Raw genomic sequence first — 20,369 nt, 5'->3', positions numbered from 1 at the left:
AGGAGGAGGAGGTGGAGGAGGAGGCAGGCGAGGAGGAGGAGGAGGTTGGGGAGGAGGTTGGGAAGGGGGAGGCAGGCGAGGAGGAGGATGGTGGCGGGGATGATGGTGGTGACGGGAAGGGGGTTGACAACAAGGGGTGGCTGCGTGGCAACGCAAAGCTACCAAAGCAGGTTCCTGCTACTGAGGAGCAGAAGTGGCTCATTGAGCCCACGGGAAAAGAGTAAGTGGTTCATTATTTTGCTTGTCACATGCTTATTCCGGTTGTTATTTATTTTGCTTGTCACATGCTAATGGTTCATTCTTTTGCAGCAATTGGATATATTCTAAAGGGGTCCGTATTCCCAACGGCCTCATCGTCGTCTTGCTGAAGTTATATTGGCCGGGGTTGTACTGTCCGGATCCAGTCAGGCAGCCGGACCGTCGGGTTTTGGCCACGAGCTGGGACCACTGGGAAGCGGCCCGCCACGCGGACCATGAGACCCATGCCATGGCCGCGATCACTACTTTCTGGGTGAGTTCTCTTCAGAAGCACAAGTCCATTCTAGTTTCATGAATGATTTAACTCATGGCTTCTTCCATTCTTGTTTCATGCATGATTGTATAAATTCTATCGAGTTCTTCCGGAGCACAGGGCTAGAGCGGACCAGATCGTGCTGCGCCAATGCAAGAAGAAGGCCCGCCAGATGCAGTACGAGGTGCGCTATGTGGCCATCTCCACATACTACCACGACGTTCTTGGTGTGAAGATGACCAAGGAAGAAGCGCGGAGGATGGGCATTACCTTGGAGAGGCCCGAGTTCTTGGCGGTAAGTATAAAAGATTTTTCATTATGCTTTCATATATTATGCTTTCATTACCTTGTGGTACATTATGCTTTATGCTTTATGCTTCCATAACACCAATTTGGACACACCTACATGCCATTATGCTTTTATTATGTAGGTGTGTCCAAATTGGTGTTATGGAAAAGACGAGTCCTGGGCGGCATTGGTGGATCTTTGGTGTGATGAGGATGGAGCCTGGGCGGCTATGAGAACCAAAAATAAGGTTAACCGGGGGACGGAGGGAGTACATGCTCAGGGAAACCGAAACCACTATCTCCACAAGGCAGTTAATGTATGACTAACCCCATTAAACATTCTTCTTCTTCTATTTACCATCACTTTCTTATGTATGACTAACCTCTGTTTGGTGGTGCAGGAGGAGAAACTGAAGCGGCCACTCTCACACATGCAGGCGTGGGAGATCGCCCATACGCGGAAGGACCCCAAGCCTGGCGAGCCCAAGTACTACGACAAGAAGACCGCGGGGAGGAAGAAGGCCTACTCTGAAGCGTATTGAAGTTACATCCTGACACACCTGACCCCATTGCGGCGCCTCTGGACGACAGGGCGGTGGTGAGGATGGGGCCCAAGGAGCACGGTCGGGAGGCGGTTCTCGATGCTGTGATCACTCCTAGTATCTCCTACACACAGCTTCGGATCGACCCGAGCCTGAGCCAGCGCACGAGCCAGCCAGTGACCAGTGCACAGTCCCTCTTTCAGGAGCAACAATCTGTAAGTATTTTCCCTCTTATCTTCATTGCTCATTTTATTTTCCGCATTTAGTAGTTTTATGAGTTCCATCATGTTATACCGTAGGCCTACCTGGAGTACACACGCCAGGAGACCATGGCGTGGCATCAGAGGCTTTATGAACACCAAGTGCAGAGGGATAACCAGATGCAGCAGGCTTTTCAGGAAATGGCGGCCGGCAGGTGTCCTCAGTTCCTTCCAGCACAATGCCCTCCAGCACAACCAGTGCTGCTGAGCTTTGAGGAGTTTGTGGCACAGAACACTGGCCCCTCGCCGGTTAGTTCATCCCCAATCTATTCACCCAAAGCATGTCATGCCTTTCAACACAGTCATATATGCCGTGCATATGTCTTTTCAACATCCAGGGAACAGGTGGATCTACCGTTGGCGGTGGTCTTCGCAGCACTCCGGAGACACGGAGCCCTACCACTCCGATCCACGGAGGCGGAGGGGGAGGTGGAGGCGGAGGCGGTCTTGGCGGTAGCGCTGCCGCTAGCAGTGACGACCTGGGCTTCGGCGGTCTTGGCGGTGACAACCTCCGCGGTGCTCGATGATCCTTGTGTGTGGTGATGATGCTTGAGATGACTTGTGTGTGGTGATGATCATTTAGATGACTTGTGTGCTTCTCTATATGCTTATGCTTATGTTGGTTGTGATGATGATCATTTAGAGACTTGTGTTGATGATGCTTATGCATATATTGTTGTGATGGTGCCGGATGATATCTCGTTGTGTTTTATATGTCTATTTCATCATATATATCTGCTGATATGTGCTGTTATTTGAATTGAATTGAATTGAAAACAAACAGAAAAAAAAGCAAAAGCAAACTATGCCGACGGCTAGGCCGTCGGCATAGGGCTGGCGTGAGCTCCCAGTAGCTGACACGTGGCACCTATGCCGACGGCGTAGCCGTCGGCTTAGTTTAAAAATTGTGCCGACGGCTAGGCCGTCGGCATAGGCGCCTACCTGTCAGCTACTGGGAGCTCTGTATGAAGGAATATGCCGACGGCTTGGCCGTCGGCTTAGTTTCAAACTATGCCGACGGCTTGGCCGTCGGCTTAGTTTCAAACTATGCCGACGGCCCAGCCGTCGGCATATCCCTGGTCCACGAGCAGCGACTGGTCGCCACGTGGCACACCTATGCCGACGGTCTAGTCGTCGGCATAGTTTTTGACTAAGCCGACGGCTAGGCCATTGGCATAGGGGTGCCACGTGGCGACCAGTCGTTGGGCAAACTTGACGGCGGCCGCCGTTAGGCGTGATTGTTGCCGACGGCAAGGGCCGTCGGCATAGATGTACGGCTCCCGTCGGGAAAGCATCTATGCCGACGGCTTTTCTATGCCGACGGCCTTCCTGGCTATGCCGATGTATATGTTGCCGACGGCCCTATGCCGTCGGCATAGGTCTGTCCCGACGGGACTCAGGGCCGTCGGCATAGGAGGCGATTCTGGTAGTGCCACCTGTCTCCTTCTCTTCTCTTGCGAGGAGGAGGAGGAGGAGTAAATTGCGCAGCTGAATTTTATACGTACACGGCAGCAGTAAATGTCGTCGTTGCACGCATCCTGTGATTAGTTAACATGTCGCGAACTTTCCGTCTGAGAGCGCGATAGACTGATCCATCTTTGAGAGATAAATCGGACAAGACTTTGAGTCACCGGCCCCCTCCTGGCCGCACACCTGCATTCTGATTAGTACACCATTTCGAACCAATGGAAAAATACATCGGAGGAGACTTGACTCTACATTTTTACCCCTGGCCCTGGCTGTACGTATATATCTATATATACACAGCTAATTACTGGTACGTACACTACGCTACACGGATCATCCATCCCGGCCAAGCTCATCCATCACGCGCTCCGCCGCCCGCCTACATGGATCGCTCACTGCATGCAGGTACGGATTAATTTCTTAATTACCGGCTTAGCTTAGCTTAGCTTAGCTTGCCCCCAAACAGCCGGCCGTGCATACAAAGACCGCACTTGCGTCGCATCGTTTTTACCTGCTCCGTATCAGTTCTCTGCCAGGTTTCTAGTGTCCACTGGTCAGCTTTTCCCTATGTTACTTGAAGATGTAAGCTTGATCACAAGGTCATACTCGTAGACTCGGTGTTTTTATCGCAAATTTGTAGATCCGTGTTTTGTACAAAACACACCCTCGACATGATGGTTTCGTGCAATTAACTCTACAATCATAATATCTAATCTAATTAGAGCTATGTATTACCCACAAAAGAGAAAAAAATCAAATCTATGTATCACCCACAAAAGAGAAAAAAATTAAAGCTATGTATGATGCTTTCTGAGTTGAGAGAGAGAGAGAGAGAGAGTAGCTTTCCTTAAGTACATCCATTTATAGAATAGGACAGAGGGAGTAGCATCGGCAAAGTAGATTTACTATTTTTGGAACAGGAGTTTAAAATTCAGAGGTAATCTTGCACAATCTATACTAAATCAATGCCAAGTATTTCCGAACGAAGGGAATACTATGCAATTACAGAATATAGCTTTAATTTAATCATTCCATAGTTGTAAGAGCATACAAATGTTAACTTTTAGAGATAATATTAAGCGATAATCCATTGCAGCTAGCTCTCGTCCAAACAAGAATTAACTATGTCTCGTCTAAAAAAGTATATCAATCAAACCAAGAAAGGAAAACACACACACGCGTGCAAAATTTCATGTAAAATCAATAGGCGTAGGAGTTAGACCAGAATTAGCAACTCCGTTGAAATAATTTTTCGGGTATGTCTAAGGCACATCTAGATGTGCTCTAGTTATTGCATGTCTAAGCCAGTGAATCAAGCATAAAGAGAAAACGAAAAAAAAAATATCCACATGAATCTCAATGTATGATCAATGACATAGGATTTAGATGTGCAATACTTAATTATGGCACACATCTAGATGTGCTTTAGCAAAACTGTAATCTTAGCTCTCATATGTACTTATTTCTCATCTTGAAAAATAAAATAGCTTGAAATCCTTGCAAAAATAATTATATCGCGAAATGCGTGAGAAAACGATCCCTTTATACACCCCGCAACACAACTAAAAAAAAAGACCCAGCCCGTACTCATCTCTCAGTCCCCGACCTGCCTCCTGCCGGAGCAAATCCCCGCCTCCGGGCACGCCATGGCCGCCGAGATGCCTGACGCAGATGGACAGGCCCGTCCCCCATTCCGCGCCACCATCGGCGCGGCACCTTTCGGTCCTCGCCCGCCGGCGGCGAGTTCTCGCGGTCGGCGGTCCTGGTTCCTCAAGCCGGCACCGCCGCCACGTGGGATTCGAGCGCCCAACGCTGCCCGCGCCCGCCGTCCTCCTCCGTGGGCGTATTCGCTCTGCTATGCTGGGGGCTATCTGGCCCTGTAAGGTATGGGGAACCCTAGCCGTACGACACAATCTGTTGCCTGTCTCGTCTATGTGGTGCCCGCGGTGAAATTAGGAGTAGAAGCAAGATTTTCTGAATCTTTGTGCCCTACTCTCTGAACCACATATCTCCTTCTGGTCGAAATTGGCTGATGCTCTTTCCTGGAGCAGATGGCAAGAAAACAAAAATTAAAATCAATCTGCAGCGCAGAGTTAATTATCAGTTCACTACTTTGCCTATGAAATCAGTGGCACAGCGATTCTTTCTTTCGCGCACTTGATGGTTGCGATCAATTTCACTGAGTACTGGCATGGGAGAAATAATGCGGTGTTCGGTGGCAAATAGGGATTGGAGTGTTATTCAGTTAAGCAGGAGGTTATCTGCCAGAATTCTGTGCTTCAAGCTGTAAAACAGAACAAAAACATGAAAGGTGGTGCTCGAACAGCAGAACAAAAGCACCGAGTATGAATCACTAAAAACTGTGTGCCGTGATGTGTACTTGAGCTGCATATAAGAACCCCAAAGGAAACAAGCTAGTAAATCTTGTTCCGGATTAGAGGTTGTACTTTCGTAACAATCTCTAGAATGGTAACAGAAAGAAATATGGAGCCTGGTTTTGTTTCTTCATAGCTAGATCAAATTTGATCTTCAATTCCTGTCTGGTGAAGAAAGACGTGAAATCAGAGAATAACCAAGAGACACATTCAGAATTCATGTTTACTCTCAAAGATGGGAAATACATTTATTTTCTGCATCCGATTCTTAGATTGTTGGGTTGAAATGCTTTTAGGAGTTGGATCAAACTCTTAACGAACTACCGATCGATTCCACATGATTGGAGTTTTATGGATTTCCCCTAAACAACGTTTGGATTGAAGGAATGGTGTTGACATATTTTGAAAGAAAGCAATATTTGTTATCTACTAGTATACTGTATCAGCCATTTATTTATTTATTTTAGGGAGGGGGGAGACAAATGACCCATATCAGTTATTATAACATGCATCCACCCCATATACAGATTGATATGTACATAATACATGTCTTGGTTGTTGCCAACAGGTCAGAAGCTCGTACTACTTGTTGCCGCCACCGCCACCCTAGCCCTACGACATAGTACTATAGCTTATGGGTCTGGGACCTCTAAGAGCATCAGCATGTCACTGCCTGGCTGCCTAGACAAATGTGGCAACGTCAGCATTCCGTACCCATTCGGCACTAGAGAAGGCTGCTTCCGAGAACCCTTTAATGTCACATGCAATGAGAGTGGAGCATATCTGGGCTCAAATGGACTTAGGGTACTGGACATCACTCTTACCTTGGGTGAGGTTCGTGTTCAGAACCCACAAATATCATCACAATGTAACTACAGCAATGGCAGCAATAGCACTAGTGATTTGGACGTCTTATATCTTGATCCTTTTCATACGGTTTCCAACACCAAGAACAAGTTGGCATCAATCGGCTGTGGTGTACTTGCAGTGCTTGTGGGACAAGCCAAGGGCAAGAACCAGCTTGAGTACTATACCGCTGACTCATGCATTTCATCTTGCTTTGACACAAGCAGCATCTATAATGGAACAGAGTGCTCTGGCGTGGGTTGTTGCCAGGCCCCTGTTTCAGGAAACATCAGCGCCTTCCTCGCCGGATCCCAGCCACTACCACCTATATACAACTCTACCATCCAGTCTTTCAGTCCTTGCAGCTACTCATTCGTTGCTGAGAAGGACTGGTTCAAGTTTGATCATTCCTATGGTAACTCTACAAATTTCGCAAGTAAGCATACAGATGGGGTTCCTTTGGTACTCGATTGGGTTGTTGGTAATGAAAGTTGTTTGGAAGCTACCAAGATGGGATCACAGTCTGCCTGCCAAGCCATGAACAGCGAATGTGTTGATGTGCCCAATGGCCCCGGTTACCGCTGCAGCTGTTCTCAAGGTTATGAGGGCAATCCATACCTACAAGGAGGGTGCCAAGGTATGTATATGCATCTAGCAGAATCAACCTATACTATCTCCTTTCTGTCAGCTTATTGTTTATGGAATGCAATATTCTGTTGATCCATGTTGACATTCTCTTCACTTCCTTGAAATGGCAGACATTAATGAGTGCAACCAATCCTTGAATCCATGCAAAGGTAAATGCAGAAACACTGTGGGAAGCTACACCTGTTTTTGCTCATCAGGATTCAGGAGTGACGATCCAAAGAGCATACCCTGCGTTCGATCTGACCCAAAGAGAGCTCTGAAAATTGTGTTAGGTAATGGGATTGTTAACAGTCAAAATATTTTGCACACCGCTTGTGCACACACTACTTAATTACACTTTTTAGGCCAGTTATATAAGTCCAAGTTCAGTTTGGACATGGTCATATAGAAAAACAATGGCATGACTGCACTATATACGGCACTAAGTTTTAGACAAATGTGAGCAGCGTTGCTAGCTGAACTGATGGTAATTAACTGTCATGATTTCCAGGCATATCCATCAGTGTTGTCTTCCTCATGGTTTGCATCTTCGCTCTACGGGCCGAGTATCAGAAAAGGAGGCTGGAGAAAGAGAAGGAAGGATTCTTTGATCAGAATGGTGGTCAGATATTATATCACCAAATTATGTCAAAACAAGTTGATACATTGAGAATATTTACGCAAGAAGATCTGAAGAAGGCTACAAATGATTTTGACAAGAGCAGAGAACTGGGCAGGGGTGGTCATGGCACTGTCTACAAGGGCATTCTCAAGGACAGCAGGGTAGTAGCTGTGAAACGCTCCAAGATCATGAACGTGGCCGAAACTGACGAATTCGTGCAGGAGATTATTATACTTTCACAGACCAACCACCGGAATGTGGTCAAGCTTCTAGGGTGCTGTCTAGAGGTGGAAGTTCCAATGCTGGTATATGAATTCATCCCTAATGGCACTCTCTTTGCGTTCATCCATCGTAACTACACAAGTCCACCTCCTTCTCTGGACACCCGTCTCAGGGTCGCTCAAGAATCAGCAGAAGCACTGGCGTATCTGCATCTGTCCATGAACCGGCCTATAGTACATGGGGATGTTAAGTCTATGAACATTCTCTTGGACGAGAACTACATGGCGAAAGTGACCGACTTTGGGGCGTCAAGGATGCTCCCCAAGGACGAGGTTCAGTTTATGACAGTGGTGCAGGGCACCATGGGTTACCTCGACCCTGAGTACCTACAGGAGCGGCAGCTAACAGAGAAGAGCGACGTTTACAGCTTTGGTGTTGTGTTGCTGGAGCTGATCACGGGCAAGACGGCCATCTACCACGATGGACCCAAGGAAGGCAAGAGCCTTGCATCGTCCTTCCTGCTCGCGATGAAGGATGGTAGCCTTGATGGCATACTGGACACAAGCATGGTGGGTGACGGCATGGAGATGCTTCTGGGAGAAGTCGCTGAGCTGGCAAGGATATGCTTGAGCACCAGGGGGGAAGAGAGACCATCCATAGACCGAGGTGGCTGACAAGCTGAAGGCTATGCGAAGCACCTGGAGGGAGAAACTGGTGCTCGAGCATGGCAAAACAGAACGTCTGGTTGTGTGCTCCTCACCTGCAGCTTCGGCTCTTCGCGATCCTCCATCATCGAACACGTTTTCAACTGGGCCCCACATGTCTGGAATAGGTATAGAGACACCCAGGTGATGGTTTCAGTTATTATTACACCATGCGAGTAGTATTGCCAAGAGTGTGTGTGTACGTGTTAGAGGCCTGGAGCTTCAAGTGTATTTTCAGTATTTGTCCTGTATTTGTAGTACAAAGTATTATGTAGAAGCTGGAATTGCTTATTACAACATTTATGTCCTAGTTTTGGTTATGTTGGTTACGGAATATTTGGCCTTCTTGTGTTGCTTGCTGTTTCTTATTCATGCCTTTTGGCAGTTGATTGTAATGATTTTTGCAATAATCTGGAGCGTAAAATGTATCCACACTGGTCAAATCAGTTTACTGAGAAGTATCAGATCTTTTACAGTTAATGCTTGAGTGAACCTGCTGTATATGCAGGCCATTAGTTAATCGTATTGATGTGACAAAGGTAAGATTCTTGTGTTGTCTGAATGGGAAGAAAGAATAAAATCCTAAGAAATGCAGCCTCAGTTCTGTTGTCTCTGAACTCTTATCTCTGTTAGATTACTGAAAGTAGGTCCTGCTGTGACTTAGATATTTTATTCTCAGGTCAGGCGAACAAAAAGTAACTTTACTCTAACTCTGACAGTGACAGGTATTGGTGGTTTCTCTTATTCTCCTCATGATGGTAACGCATAAGGAGAGCTACATATTTTGGCTTGTGCGACCACCAGAGTTGGAAATTAAAAATTCAGAGTTTGATACAAGGATAAATCGCAGGTGACATTTGCTCCACTTACTCCTGCTTACGGTTTCTGTTCATTACTAACATATAGAATTTCATACTGAATTTGATTGATGGAGTTTTTGGTTCATCCGATGTCATCTTGTTCATTACTAACCTCTGGCAGCCCGCTCCGGGGATCCCGCCGTTGGAGGCTGCATGCGCGATGTTGGGTATGCTCTGCCAGTGCCACAATTCAAACGATAATCACAAACAAGAAAATGTAAGATGGGTGATGACAGGTGAACTGAGTTGTACAGATGCAGGTTATTATTAATTCAAGATTACTGGCTGGATACATCATCAGACAAGTGCTTGCACGCAGAGCGGCAGAGAAGCGCAGTGCTACACCACTCACTGTCTGCGAACTTGGCCTGATATCAGATAAGTGCTGGACATTATACTATCTTTCAGGCCGTCGCTGCGCATTACTAATGGATCAATTATAGGCTAACTAGTGGAAGGAGGTGTTCTTGAGGTGCTCCGGCGCGTCCTGGAAGGAGTGCTTCCTGGCCATGGAGAGGATGGTCTTGTCGGCGACGATGAAGTAGGCCATCCCGGCGACGGTGGAGATGATGAGGGCCTGCCCGGTGGGGTTCAGGTTCGCCTTGGCCCATGGCAGCATCCTCACGCTAGCCAGCTGCAGAGAAAGGCACGGAAGAAGAAGACGGTGAGATGCATGATTGTTGGATCTTGGGGATGCTTGCAAGAAACGTGTACTCACGGTGGGGACTGCGGCGGCGACGGTGGCGACGGCCGCGGCCTTGGCTCCCGCCATGGCTGCCTCTGCAGTTACGAAGGCATGTTACTCACTACCAAGTTTCCGCACAGACAGTACACAAAGCTGCAATGTGCCTGAACCGTCCTGGAGGACCGGCGGGACACCATATCTATTCTTGGTTACCTCTGGAGCAGCGTTTGGCGGCGGCGAGCCTCTGGTCGAGGTGGGCGCGGGTCACCGTAGACATCTTCGCCGGCGAGAGACTGGTGGCACGAGATCCGAGGGAAGGGAACTGGCAGTAGCAGTGAAGTATCAGCAGCAGTGTGGCTGTGTCAGTGCGAGTGAGTGAGATGGGTCGGAGATGTGCTCCCGCCGGATTTATATAGGCTGCAGGAAACCGGCAACCGGCGTGCGCGCAAGAAAGACGATACGGTGGAAAGGGAAGCGAGACCATGGTTTTGGGCGGTGGTTCAGGCAGGCGAGCTGGCTATACCGGCGGGCGGGCGGGCGGGCAGGGTGGGTCGGCGCTGCGGCAGAGCACAGGTGGCGCCGCCCGTGCCTCGTTGTCGTTGGTCGTATAATGTAAAACCATCTCACGTGCACTCAGCTCCACTGCAACTGGATAAGAGGGGGCATCGATCCATCGGGGTTGGCAGAGCAGGGAGCGTGCACACTAGGAGGAGCATGTGCACGAGTGGAGTGCGGTGTGCCCTCCGTTTTGGCGCCCCCAGTTTTCCGCCAACCCGGCCGCGTCGGTCCGGCAAACTCCGGGAGCGGCTCGGTACTTTAGCTGCCGTCGTTCCCTGCCGGGAAACTACTAGTGGGGATAAAGCGACTAAGAGGGGGAAAGCGGGGATAAAGCGACTAAGAGGGGGAAAGCGGGGATAAAGCGAGTAAATAGCAAAAATAAAATAAAAATACCACATTAAAGCATCTAATGCCGGGTGTCTCAAACCCATCTTAGGTGCTAAGCATGCCACCTAAGCAAAAAATGACATGACACAGTAATTAAGGAGGAGAGAGAACATTTTGGTGACCTCAGGAAGAACCAATGCCAAACACGTGAACCTAGGCAAACCACTTGAATAAAAAAATATGACGAATGCATAAAAGATTTTAGGTGCTAAATCATTAAATAAAGTGAGTTTAGCAACAACAAGTCAAGCGTCTATGCATTGGGGAGTTGAATTGCTAAGCTATTTAATGCACTTAGCACATTCTCTAAGCACCTTTGCATTGGAAAAGGTCTTATACGTCCAAGTGGGCCGCTCGGTGTTCGGTCGCAAACTTTTGACCCGGACGGGCGTCTCAAACGTCCGGACTGACCGGCACCCCTTATATCCAGCCCAAATATGGGACGGATATGAGAGGCCTGTGCACGACAGCGGGCGGACTCCTTTTGCCGGGAATCCATTGCGTCCGCCCAAATGACGCATGGATCCGGCGCTAGGGCAGTCGTCGCTGCCTCGCGGACACGGTGCGGTCCGTCTGGCGTCCGAACGCGGTGGCGGACCCGCAACCCTTCCGTTGGCGCGCCAAGACCATGGACGCACCGTGGCGTTGTCCGATGCAAACATGGCGCGGCTGCGGGCACGGGACATGGCGGCAACGCTCACGGCGGTGGACGTTGGCGAGGCGGAGTCGCATTCTCCGGCACCTCGTACGGTGCACCGGTCCGGAGGCCGCAACCACGTCATGATGAATGTAGCTGGCTCCTCCCAAGACGGGCCTATCCTCGATCTGACGTCCATCGGCACCGTTCGGGTTCTGAGCTCCGACGAGGAAGAGTAGGGGATGGGAGACGACAGTGCCTTGAGTCCCATGAGCCAGCCCGTGTCCCATGCCCTATTGTACCCTGCCGGCGACCGGACCAACACTCCGATGGACGCAGCCGGCCGCCAGACATGGCCACGGCGGAGGCGGACGAGCAGAGCGGAACCGGACGAAGCTTTGCTCAAAGATTGCTGATTTGCATGTAATAATATGGATTTGAGGTATCCGGATGTGGAATGCATAATGCATCTTTTGAGGCATGATCGGTCACTGTCCGCGGATGCGTCCACGGGCGTTTGAAGAGTCGGATTTGTCAAGTCCGGCTGTAGATGCTCTTATGGGCTAGGGTTAAAAAAACTATTTGTTTTCTTAATTTTTTTTAAAAAGCTACCACAATTTTGGTTTGCTGTTTTGAAGAACCCAAATGACCACGTTGTTTAAAATTGATCCGGATTATGACAGGTCGGGCCTGCTCCTAACTACACCATCTGTTGACTATTTATTTAACCGTCAACTGACATGCGGGACCTACATGTCAGCTCTTTCTTCTTCTTTCTCCTCCTCCTCCTCCTTATTCTTTATCTTCTCTCCATATCTTCTCTTCCTAGCCATGCCCATGGGTCCCTTGGTCGACTCCGGCGACAAGCTCATCTGCGGGGACTCGTTGCTTTTTATACTTTTTTCATGGGGACCTGATTGCTTTAATAAAAATCCGGGGACTTGATTGCTTTTTTGTATGGGCCTGATTGCATTTTAAAAATATGTGAGGCCCACCTGTCATAACCGATTAATGGTCAAAGCTAACAGAGTCAACCTAACGAGTGAATCCGAGCTGTCATAATTCCGCTTAAAACTTAATGGATCAGTTGTTTGGGTTCTTTTTAAAGGTGACGCTAGGCGCCGGCGCACGGGCGAAACGGTTGGGCCGGTCGAGCCCTGTCCGCCTGATACGCGCGATTAAAATCGCTAGATCTGACCCCAGCTTCATCCTCCTCGCAGTCGTCCTCGCCCCCTCCCACCCCCCTGCGATAAAAATTGCAGCGCCACCGCCGAACTTGAAGCACCACCGCGGCGTCCTCGTCGCCGGTCACCGCCCTTGTTCCTGGCTCCACTCATGCAATAGCTACACCCTCTGGTTGCAGCTCCGCGTGGTGATGGATGTAGCTTGGTGGCGATGCAGCACCGCCCATGCCGTCGACTGCCATGCCGGATTGAAGCTCTCCTTTCCATGGCCATTGAAGCTTTTTCCAAGATTGAAGCTTTTCACAAACGGTTGAAACTTTTCCAGCAAAATCAGATTATGGATCCAGCAAAATTAGATTATGGTTCCAGCAAAAAAAATTGTGTGTTTCTAGCAAAAAATGAGATGGTTTCAGCAAAAACATTGATATACTTGTCACAAAAAAATTACATGAATCCAGCAAAATCAGATCATGGTTCCAGCAAAAAAACACAATGAACCTCTCCTTTCCATGGCCATTGAAGCTTTTTCCAAGGTTGAAGCTTTTCACAGACGGTTGAAGCTTTTCCAGCAGAAATCAGATTGTGGATCCAGCAAAATTAGATTATGATTCCAGCAAAAAAATTGTGTGTTTCCAGCGAAAAATGAGATGGTTTCAGCAAAAACATTAATATGCTTGTCACAAAAAAATTACATGGATCCAGCAAAATCAGTTTATGGTTCCAGCAAAAAAACACAAATGCAACAAAAATCACCGTGGTCGTAGATTTTTTGGTGGGTGGGTGGTAGCAAAAACATGGTCTGGTTCTAATAAAATTAAAGCATGGTTGTAGCAAAAATCGATTGGAAAAATAGACAATGTCATGGAGATGGATGTAGCAAAAATCCAAAAAACACTGGTAATAACAAAAACCAAAACCGGATGTAGCAAAATGGTTCACCGATTCCAGCAAAAATCACCATGGTAGTAGATTTTGGGGGGTGGGTGGTAGCAAAATGGTTCGCCCATGCCAGCTCTTCCGCTGCACAGTTGCAGCAAAATCCCATGCCCTATCGTGCACGAGGTCGTGCTCACCGTCTTGCTGTATGTAGCATGGACTTCGCCGGTCCAGCTAGGCGTCGACCGCTAGCAGCGGAGTCCGTCGCCGTTTCCACCACTTGCCTTTGCTGCTTGCAGCTCCACCAAATCTGGTTGCAGCCCACCTTGTACAGCACGTCAAACTGCTCATACTCCGGCGAGCAGTTGCAGCGGTGCCACGGCAGCGAACGCCGGCGGTGGCAGCGGGGGCTTGCGGGAGGGGAAGGAAAGGTTGAGGAGAGAATGAGAGCAGCAGTGCGGGGGGAGTGGGGAGGAGAAGAACGAAGATAGGGAGGTCTCGTACTCTGGTGAGCAGTTACAGGCACAGCGGTGCCACGGCAGCGAAACGCCGGCGGTGGTAGCGGGGGCTTGCGGGAGGGGAAGGAGGGGTTGCAGAGAGGACGAAAGCGGCAGCGCAGAGCGACTGGGGAGATGAAGAACGGCGACCGGGAGGTAGGGGATGAAAAAGGTAGAGAAGATAAGATATACACGCGGGGGCACGGTTTGGTGGACGCACAACGCCAGCGTGGCACGAGACCAGCCGAAAATTCAACCGGTGCACCGCACACAAATAGTTACCTTTTTTTAATAGCGAACCAAATTTGTGGTAGCTTTATGCATACATTGGTACATACTCTCTCCGTAGTGAACTGCTAAAACGACATACGTCATGGTGCAGAGGAAGTACATACTTCCGCGGAAAAAACACATGTAGACGTAGGCGTCCGTTTCCAACTTAATTCTAAAAAAAGGAAAGACAGGTGATGATAGAGGCGCCCCTTCGGCTAACTCTGGTGCTTGTAGTTGTCGTTAGGTGATCTATGGTCTTGATGTATTTTTTATTATTTTTAATGTTCATTGTACTATCATGATTAAAGATAAATAGACTCGAAGTTTTTTCAAAAAAAAAAATAAAAGAAAAAAGAAAGACGGACAACTGACTGAACAAAACAGTGAAGGGGTTGCCCGGCCTCAGGGCATCTCCAGCCGTTAGCCCCCAGGACGCATAAAAATCGTCCCCTGAGGGCGAGCCGGCGATACAATCGGCGCTGGGGGCGGTTTTGCGCCCAGCCGTCGCCCCCAGCTCGCCCCAGGCGCAGAAATTGGCCCACTTTGCAACCCAATTTCGGCGAATAAAGGGCCCATATGGGCGAGAATAGGCCCATATTCGGCATGGTTTCGCCATGTCTTGGCGTTCAATTATCAACACAATTATTTCTTATCACATATTTCATCACAGAAAAATCAAATACTTCAACAAAATAGTACAACAACAAATAGTTCAATACAAATTATATAGTTCAACAAATAAAAACTCGTATTTCATCACACGGCGTCCCCTTGAGCCTCCATAGGTGCTCAATCAGATCTTTCTGCAGTTGATGATGCACCTGTGGGTCTCGGATCTTCTGACGCATACTGAGATAGGCAGTCCAAGTTGCCGGTAGATGGTGATCAACTTCGGTTAGAGGACCCTGCCTGTAGTATGGTTCAGTGTCAAACACTGGGTCTTCTTGCTCGCTCTCGATGATCATGTTGTGCAAGATGACACAGCAAATCATAATCTCTCACATTTGATCTTTGGACCAGGTCTGAGCGGGGTACCGACCAACAGCGAATCGAGATTGGAGCACACCAAATGCCCGCTCGACATTCTTCCTGTAAGCCTCTTGAACTTTCGCAAACCAGGCGTTCTTGCCTCCTGCCGCAGGGTTTGAGATCGTCTTCACAAATATCGACCATCTCGGATAGATGCCATCTGCTAGGTAGTACCCCTTGTTGTATTGGTGCCCATTGATCTCGAAGTTCACCTGAGGAGAATGGCCCTCAACGAGCTTGGCAAAAACAGGAGAGCACTGCAGCACGTTGATGTCATTGTGAGTTCCTGGCATACCAAAGAAGAAGTGCCAAATCCAGAGGTCCTGTGTGGCTACCGCCTCAAGCACCACACTGCAACCGCCTTTGGCGCCTTTGTACATCCCCTGCCAACCAAATGGGCAATTCTTTCATTTCCAATGCATGCAGTCGATGCTTCCAAGCATCCCAGGAAATCCTCTTGCTGCATTCTGGGCTAGGATCCGAGCAGTGTCTTCCGCATTGGGTGTTCTCAAGTATTGTGGCTCAAACACTGCCACCACTGCCCGACAGAACTTGTAGAAACACTCTATGCTGGTGGACTCGGCCATGCGCCCATAGTCGTCGAGTGAATCACTGGGAGCTCCATATGCAAGCATCCTCATCGTTGTCGTGCACTTCTGGATGGAGGTGAATCCAAGAGCGCCAGTGCAATCCATCTTGCACTTGAAGTAGTTGTCGAACTTCCGGATGAAATTCACAATCCCGAGGAAGAGCTTTCGGCTCATCCGATAACGGCGCCGAAATGTTTTCTCTCCATAAAGTGGAGCATCGGCGAAGTAGTCGGAGTAGAGCATGCAGTAGCCTTCGAGACGATGCCGGTTCTTTGCTTTCACCCGCCCCGGCGCCGAGCCACCTCGCTGCGGCTTTTCATTGCTCGCCAGCAGCTGGGCGAGGGCGGCGAGCACCATGAGATGCTCTTCTTCCTGGACGTCGGCCGCGGCTTCCTCCTCCAGCAGCGCGGCGAGCTCTTCCTCGTCATCCGAGTCCATCGCCGAGTCAGGCAAAACGCCGAACACCTTGCGCTCGGTGGGCGTGTACCCGCCGCTAAACCGCGCCTCCGCGGCCGGAAACGGAGGCCGGAAACGCCCAGCTGCTGTGGGAAGGGCTGCCGCGACGAAGCGCTGCTATTTTCCGGCGGGGAATGGCTATCTAGCGGAGTAGGGCGGCGGCCGTCGCCGGGATATAGCTAGTGGTGGCTGAGGGCGCGGGGGGTGCGAGGCGAGTCGGGGGAAGAAAACCTTGACTTTTCCCCTGTCGGTGTTGGCCAGGCATGCTTTTCCCTAGCGCCGGAGCCCCCAACTGTTCCCCAACGCGCCGGGTTTGGCCTGTGACCGCTGGGTGGAAAAAAGGTTTGAACCGACGATTTTCGGCGTTCTGTGGACGCGATTGGACCTTTTTTTAACGCCGGCGCTGAAAAAATGGCCTGGGGGCCTGTTGAGGGCGCGGCTGGAGATGCCCTCAGCCGCAGCGATCGATCCATGCATGTAACCTGTGTGGCGTCTGTACATCCTGGCCCCCTGGTCTCCCACCTGCCTTGCGATCGAGCAGGAGTAAATTTCGCAGCAGAATTTTCTACAGCCCGGGTAGTTTCTACATCGTCGTCGTCAGCAGAGAGAGATGATTTCTCCAGTCTTTTGGTCCAGCCACACGTTGCATGCTTGCTTGTGCTGCTTAGTTAAGGTGACGCGAAATTTCAGTCTGAAAATATGAGCGACAAGCAAGTGGCGGTCTTTGGTGTGATCTGATCCGGTCGAGAGGAGATAGCTGAATGGTCTTGAGATCAATCTGACAGACGGAGATGAGAGATCGATGGCTGGAGACGACTTGCTTCCAACCACAGCCACACACCTACACTCTGACAAGTACTCCAGTTCCCACCCATGGAAATATACATACATACATACATCGGAGGAGACTTGACTTTACATTGCGAAAGTGCTGTTCTACGTTGGTTAGACTAGCCACAATGGATAGTAACAAAGTAGTAACATGCCCATATTACTACTCTATGTTACTACCTCTATAATGGGGAGTAATATATGTGGTAACATGCAACATTTTATTTATTAGGCTGTAAACTCATCTTGTCTTGATATGTATGATGTTACTCATACTATTAGTAACTAGCTATGTTATCACATGCCTTTCTTTCTTCATTTATTGCTTATTACATTATCTATTTTATCTAGATATGTATGGTGTTATTACCTATGTTATTCTGTGGATAGTCTTATCCACGTGTGTATATATACCGCCACTAAGTCGCTAACTTGTACACAGATCATCAAATCTGAAAGGGGGGGAAATCGCACCAATATCCATGTAAAATCAATTGACTTAAGAGTTAGACGAGACTTTATTAGTTCTCATCTCATCTAAATAAGAATTAGGGTGTCGGAGTAATGGGCCATGGGTAGGTCAACCTGAGCCCCACGACCTTTCAAGACATCGGGGCAGGCTGCGCCCCTCAAGACCATAGGGTGAAGCGCCGCCTCTTGGGAAGTCTAGGGCAAGGCGGCCGACTGCCCGCTCACGGGCGAGTCCCAGGGACGACTTCCAGAGAAGCCGGCTTTGGGGAGTCAGCCGGCGACTCCAACAAACCGTGACCTCATCGAGGGGGACGGGGCAGGGGCGTGGCTACAATGAAGCCCACTCCCCGTCCCTTACCAAGGGCAGGCATGGCTACAGCGCGCCGTACTTGGGAAGATCTCCCCGTGGCGTGGCACTGTTGCCCAGCCGGCCCTGACATCAGCACCACTGTACCTGGTTCTGCGCCCACGACGGCTTGTCTGTACGGCCTGGAGGCAGCAGGGCCCACCAGCCAGCGAGACCTCGGGAGACGGCGGGAGCACCGCCAGTCGGACCCAACGGGAGTCGGCCCGGGGGAGTCGGCCGATCCCTCCCCCGGGCCCACGCGCCATTAATCAAGAAGAGATGGGGAGTGGCCACAGTGATCGCCCGCCAGGCGGCGGGGCTGTTGCCACGACCCCATGGCCAAGCTTGCATCATCAGGAGCACGGCTACAGTAATCAGCAGCCGGCAAGACCCGCCCGCGGCGGACGCGGCCTGTCGGCTCCGTACCAGACCAGTCGGCGGGGCCCACCAGTCGGCGGGCCCCACCAGTCGGCGGAGAAGTCGGAGGTCGGAGACACTGACGGCTGGGCCCGCGCCCAGTCACATTACCATTGTACCCCTGGGGGGTAGGCCTATATAAACCCCCCAGGGCACCCATGCAAAGGGTTGGATCCCAGTAGTTATATACCTCACCAGATAGTGGGGAAGAGCTAGCCTTGTCCTCTCCTACCACCATACACAGCTCAAGGAGCAACCGTGTAAACACTTGACCATAGTGATCATGCGGAGACCCCGCAGAGCAGCAGTAGGGGTATTATCTCCCCGGAGAGCCCCGAAGCTGGGTAAGATTCGCCGGCGTGCATGTCTTCGCCTCATCCCGTTTCCAGGCACCGGCGACGTTCTACTCGCCCCCACCATGATAAGCCATCCGTTGGCATATGTCGCACCAAACCCCCGACATTTGGCACCCACCTTGGGGCATGGTGCACCGCCGTCCGGAGATCTATTCTGGACGGGAACCCTTTTCCTCCCTGGCAAGCGCAGCCAGCCAGGCACGCCAGACGAAGTTTACGTCGACGCGCTGCGCGGCGTGGAGATCGCCTGCGCAGCCAGCTCCTTGGCCGAACTTGTCGGTGAGGTCCGCCTCTCCGATGAACCTGCGTCCGACGCAGGCGTAGGCGGCCCCGAAAACCTCCTCGCGGGCCTCCTCGATCAACTCCACGTTTCCGGCGAGCCTGCCGTAGACTTGGAGTCCGTAGGCTCCACCGACCCGATGCTGGTCGACTCCGACACCGCGTCGGTCGACGCTTTCCCCTCCAACGTGGTGGTCTACGATGAACCTCCCCCCACGCAGAGAGCGATGGGAGCACCGCCACTGAGGTGCTGGTCATTAGTCATGACAAGTTCCCTGGTGGAAGGGCGCCCGACTCACTCGACGCGGCGTTGCAAGACCTAGCTGCGCCCATTCCGGAAGATGCTGACGCGGAGACGTTAGAAGCGCGTCGCCTTCAGCTTGTTGAAGGCGCGAAAAAGCTAGCCAGCGTGAGACGCTTGTCAGAAGCTTACCAGCAGGAGATGGATCACGCTGTTGGCGGCTCGCCGGCTCCGGCAGGGCCCAGCCGCCTTGGCGCGATTCAGCAGCGCGGCGTAGCCATCGCCAGCCTGTTTGGGGCTAGCCGCCCCATGTATGCCACGCCAGCGGAGAACATCCGAGCCGCCCAGGCAGCGGCGGATGAGCTGGACAATTTCGAGGGCGAAGAGCGCCGCCTCATGATGGAGCGAGTCCAACGGCTCCTCGATGCGGCCGCCGCGCAGAACGAGGCCGGCTGCCGCACGGAGGCGCCGCATCGGCCAAACGACGCCCCGCACCGAGATCAAGGTGCGACGTCTCGGACGCCGACTGGCAGTGCCCGAGGAAGAAAGGACAAGGAGCCGGCTGTCAGCCACAGTCGGACTCGGATTACCATAGAGCGCGACCGAGACGGCCGCCCAAGAGCAGTGGAACGACGGGACGACTGTCCGCCTCCCCCTCCCCGCAAGGAGAGGCGAGTCTCCCCGCCGCCTGTTGACCATCCAACTCTCGGTGACCGCCTTGGCCGCCGAGAGGGGGTCGGAGAGAATGACGCCCGCCACCGGATCGACCGACTTCACCAGTCCCTGGCGCTGGAAGAAGAAGACGAGCTGGGTCCGCCTTGTTTCAAGCCCCGCATTCGGGACGAGCCCTTTCCCAGAGGGTTCACGCTCCCAAGAGACACGCCCAAGTATACCGACTCCGTGAAGCCGGAAGACTGGCTAGTCGACTACTC

General features: G+C 50.9%; 2 protein-coding genes and 1 pseudogene across 2 annotated transcripts; 2 read left to right on the top strand and 1 right to left on the bottom strand.

Moving 5' to 3' along the window:
• The first annotated feature begins 1,387 nt into the window (after window positions 1-1,387).
• On the top strand, window positions 1,388-2,128 carry LOC125518300 (protein no-on-transient A-like). The gene is made up of 3 exons (XM_048683186.1): window positions 1,388-1,556; window positions 1,641-1,850; window positions 1,940-2,128. Exons 1-3 carry the CDS (start codon window positions 1,404-1,406, stop codon window positions 2,126-2,128), a joined length of 552 nt encoding a protein of 183 aa, XP_048539143.1. The 5' UTR covers window positions 1,388-1,403.
• Window positions 2,129-4,620: 2,492 nt separating this feature from the next.
• On the top strand, window positions 4,621-8,859 carry LOC125519333 (annotated as a pseudogene).
• A 707-nt stretch (window positions 8,860-9,566) lies between these two features.
• On the bottom strand, window positions 9,567-14,295 carry LOC125519334. Its single transcript, XM_048684177.1, has 3 exons — window positions 10,223-14,295; window positions 10,043-10,104; window positions 9,567-9,958 (listed from the first exon to the last, which is right to left on the bottom strand). The coding sequence occupies exons 1-3, from the start codon at window positions 10,491-10,493 to the stop codon at window positions 9,773-9,775; spliced, it is 519 nt and encodes a 172-aa protein (XP_048540134.1). The 5' UTR covers window positions 10,494-14,295; the 3' UTR covers window positions 9,567-9,772.
• Between the last annotated feature and the right edge of the window lie 6,074 nt (window positions 14,296-20,369).

This window comes from Triticum urartu, chromosome 7, assembly GCF_003073215.2.
Source record: "Triticum urartu cultivar G1812 chromosome 7, Tu2.1, whole genome shotgun sequence".
Classification (NCBI taxonomy): domain Eukaryota; kingdom Viridiplantae; phylum Streptophyta; class Magnoliopsida; order Poales; family Poaceae; genus Triticum; species Triticum urartu.
This window is presented reverse-complemented; position numbering and strand designations above follow the sequence as displayed.

What these genes read in the sequence shown, in the direction of transcription:
- LOC125519334 (XM_048684177.1), bottom strand. Translation starts at nt 10,493, where the DNA reads ATGGTCTCGCTTCCCTTTCCACCGTATCGTCTTTCTTGCGCGCACGCC. An exon ending in CGCCAAACGCTGCTCCAGAG is followed by an intron (nt 10,105 to 10,222) that starts GTAACCAAGAAT and finishes TCGTAACTGCAG; the next exon opens with AGGCAGCCATGGCGGGAGCC. An exon ending in TCGCCGCCGCAGTCCCCACC is followed by an intron (nt 9,959 to 10,042) that starts GTGAGTACACGT and finishes CTTTCTCTGCAG; the next exon opens with CTGGCTAGCGTGAGGATGCT.
- LOC125518300 (XM_048683186.1), top strand. Translation starts at nt 1,404, where the DNA reads ATGGGGCCCAAGGAGCACGGTCGGGAGGCGGTTCTCGATGCTGTGATC. An exon ending in TCTTTCAGGAGCAACAATCT is followed by an intron (nt 1,557 to 1,640) that starts GTAAGTATTTTC and finishes GTTATACCGTAG; the next exon opens with GCCTACCTGGAGTACACACG. An exon ending in AGAACACTGGCCCCTCGCCG is followed by an intron (nt 1,851 to 1,939) that starts GTTAGTTCATCC and finishes TTCAACATCCAG; the next exon opens with GGAACAGGTGGATCTACCGT.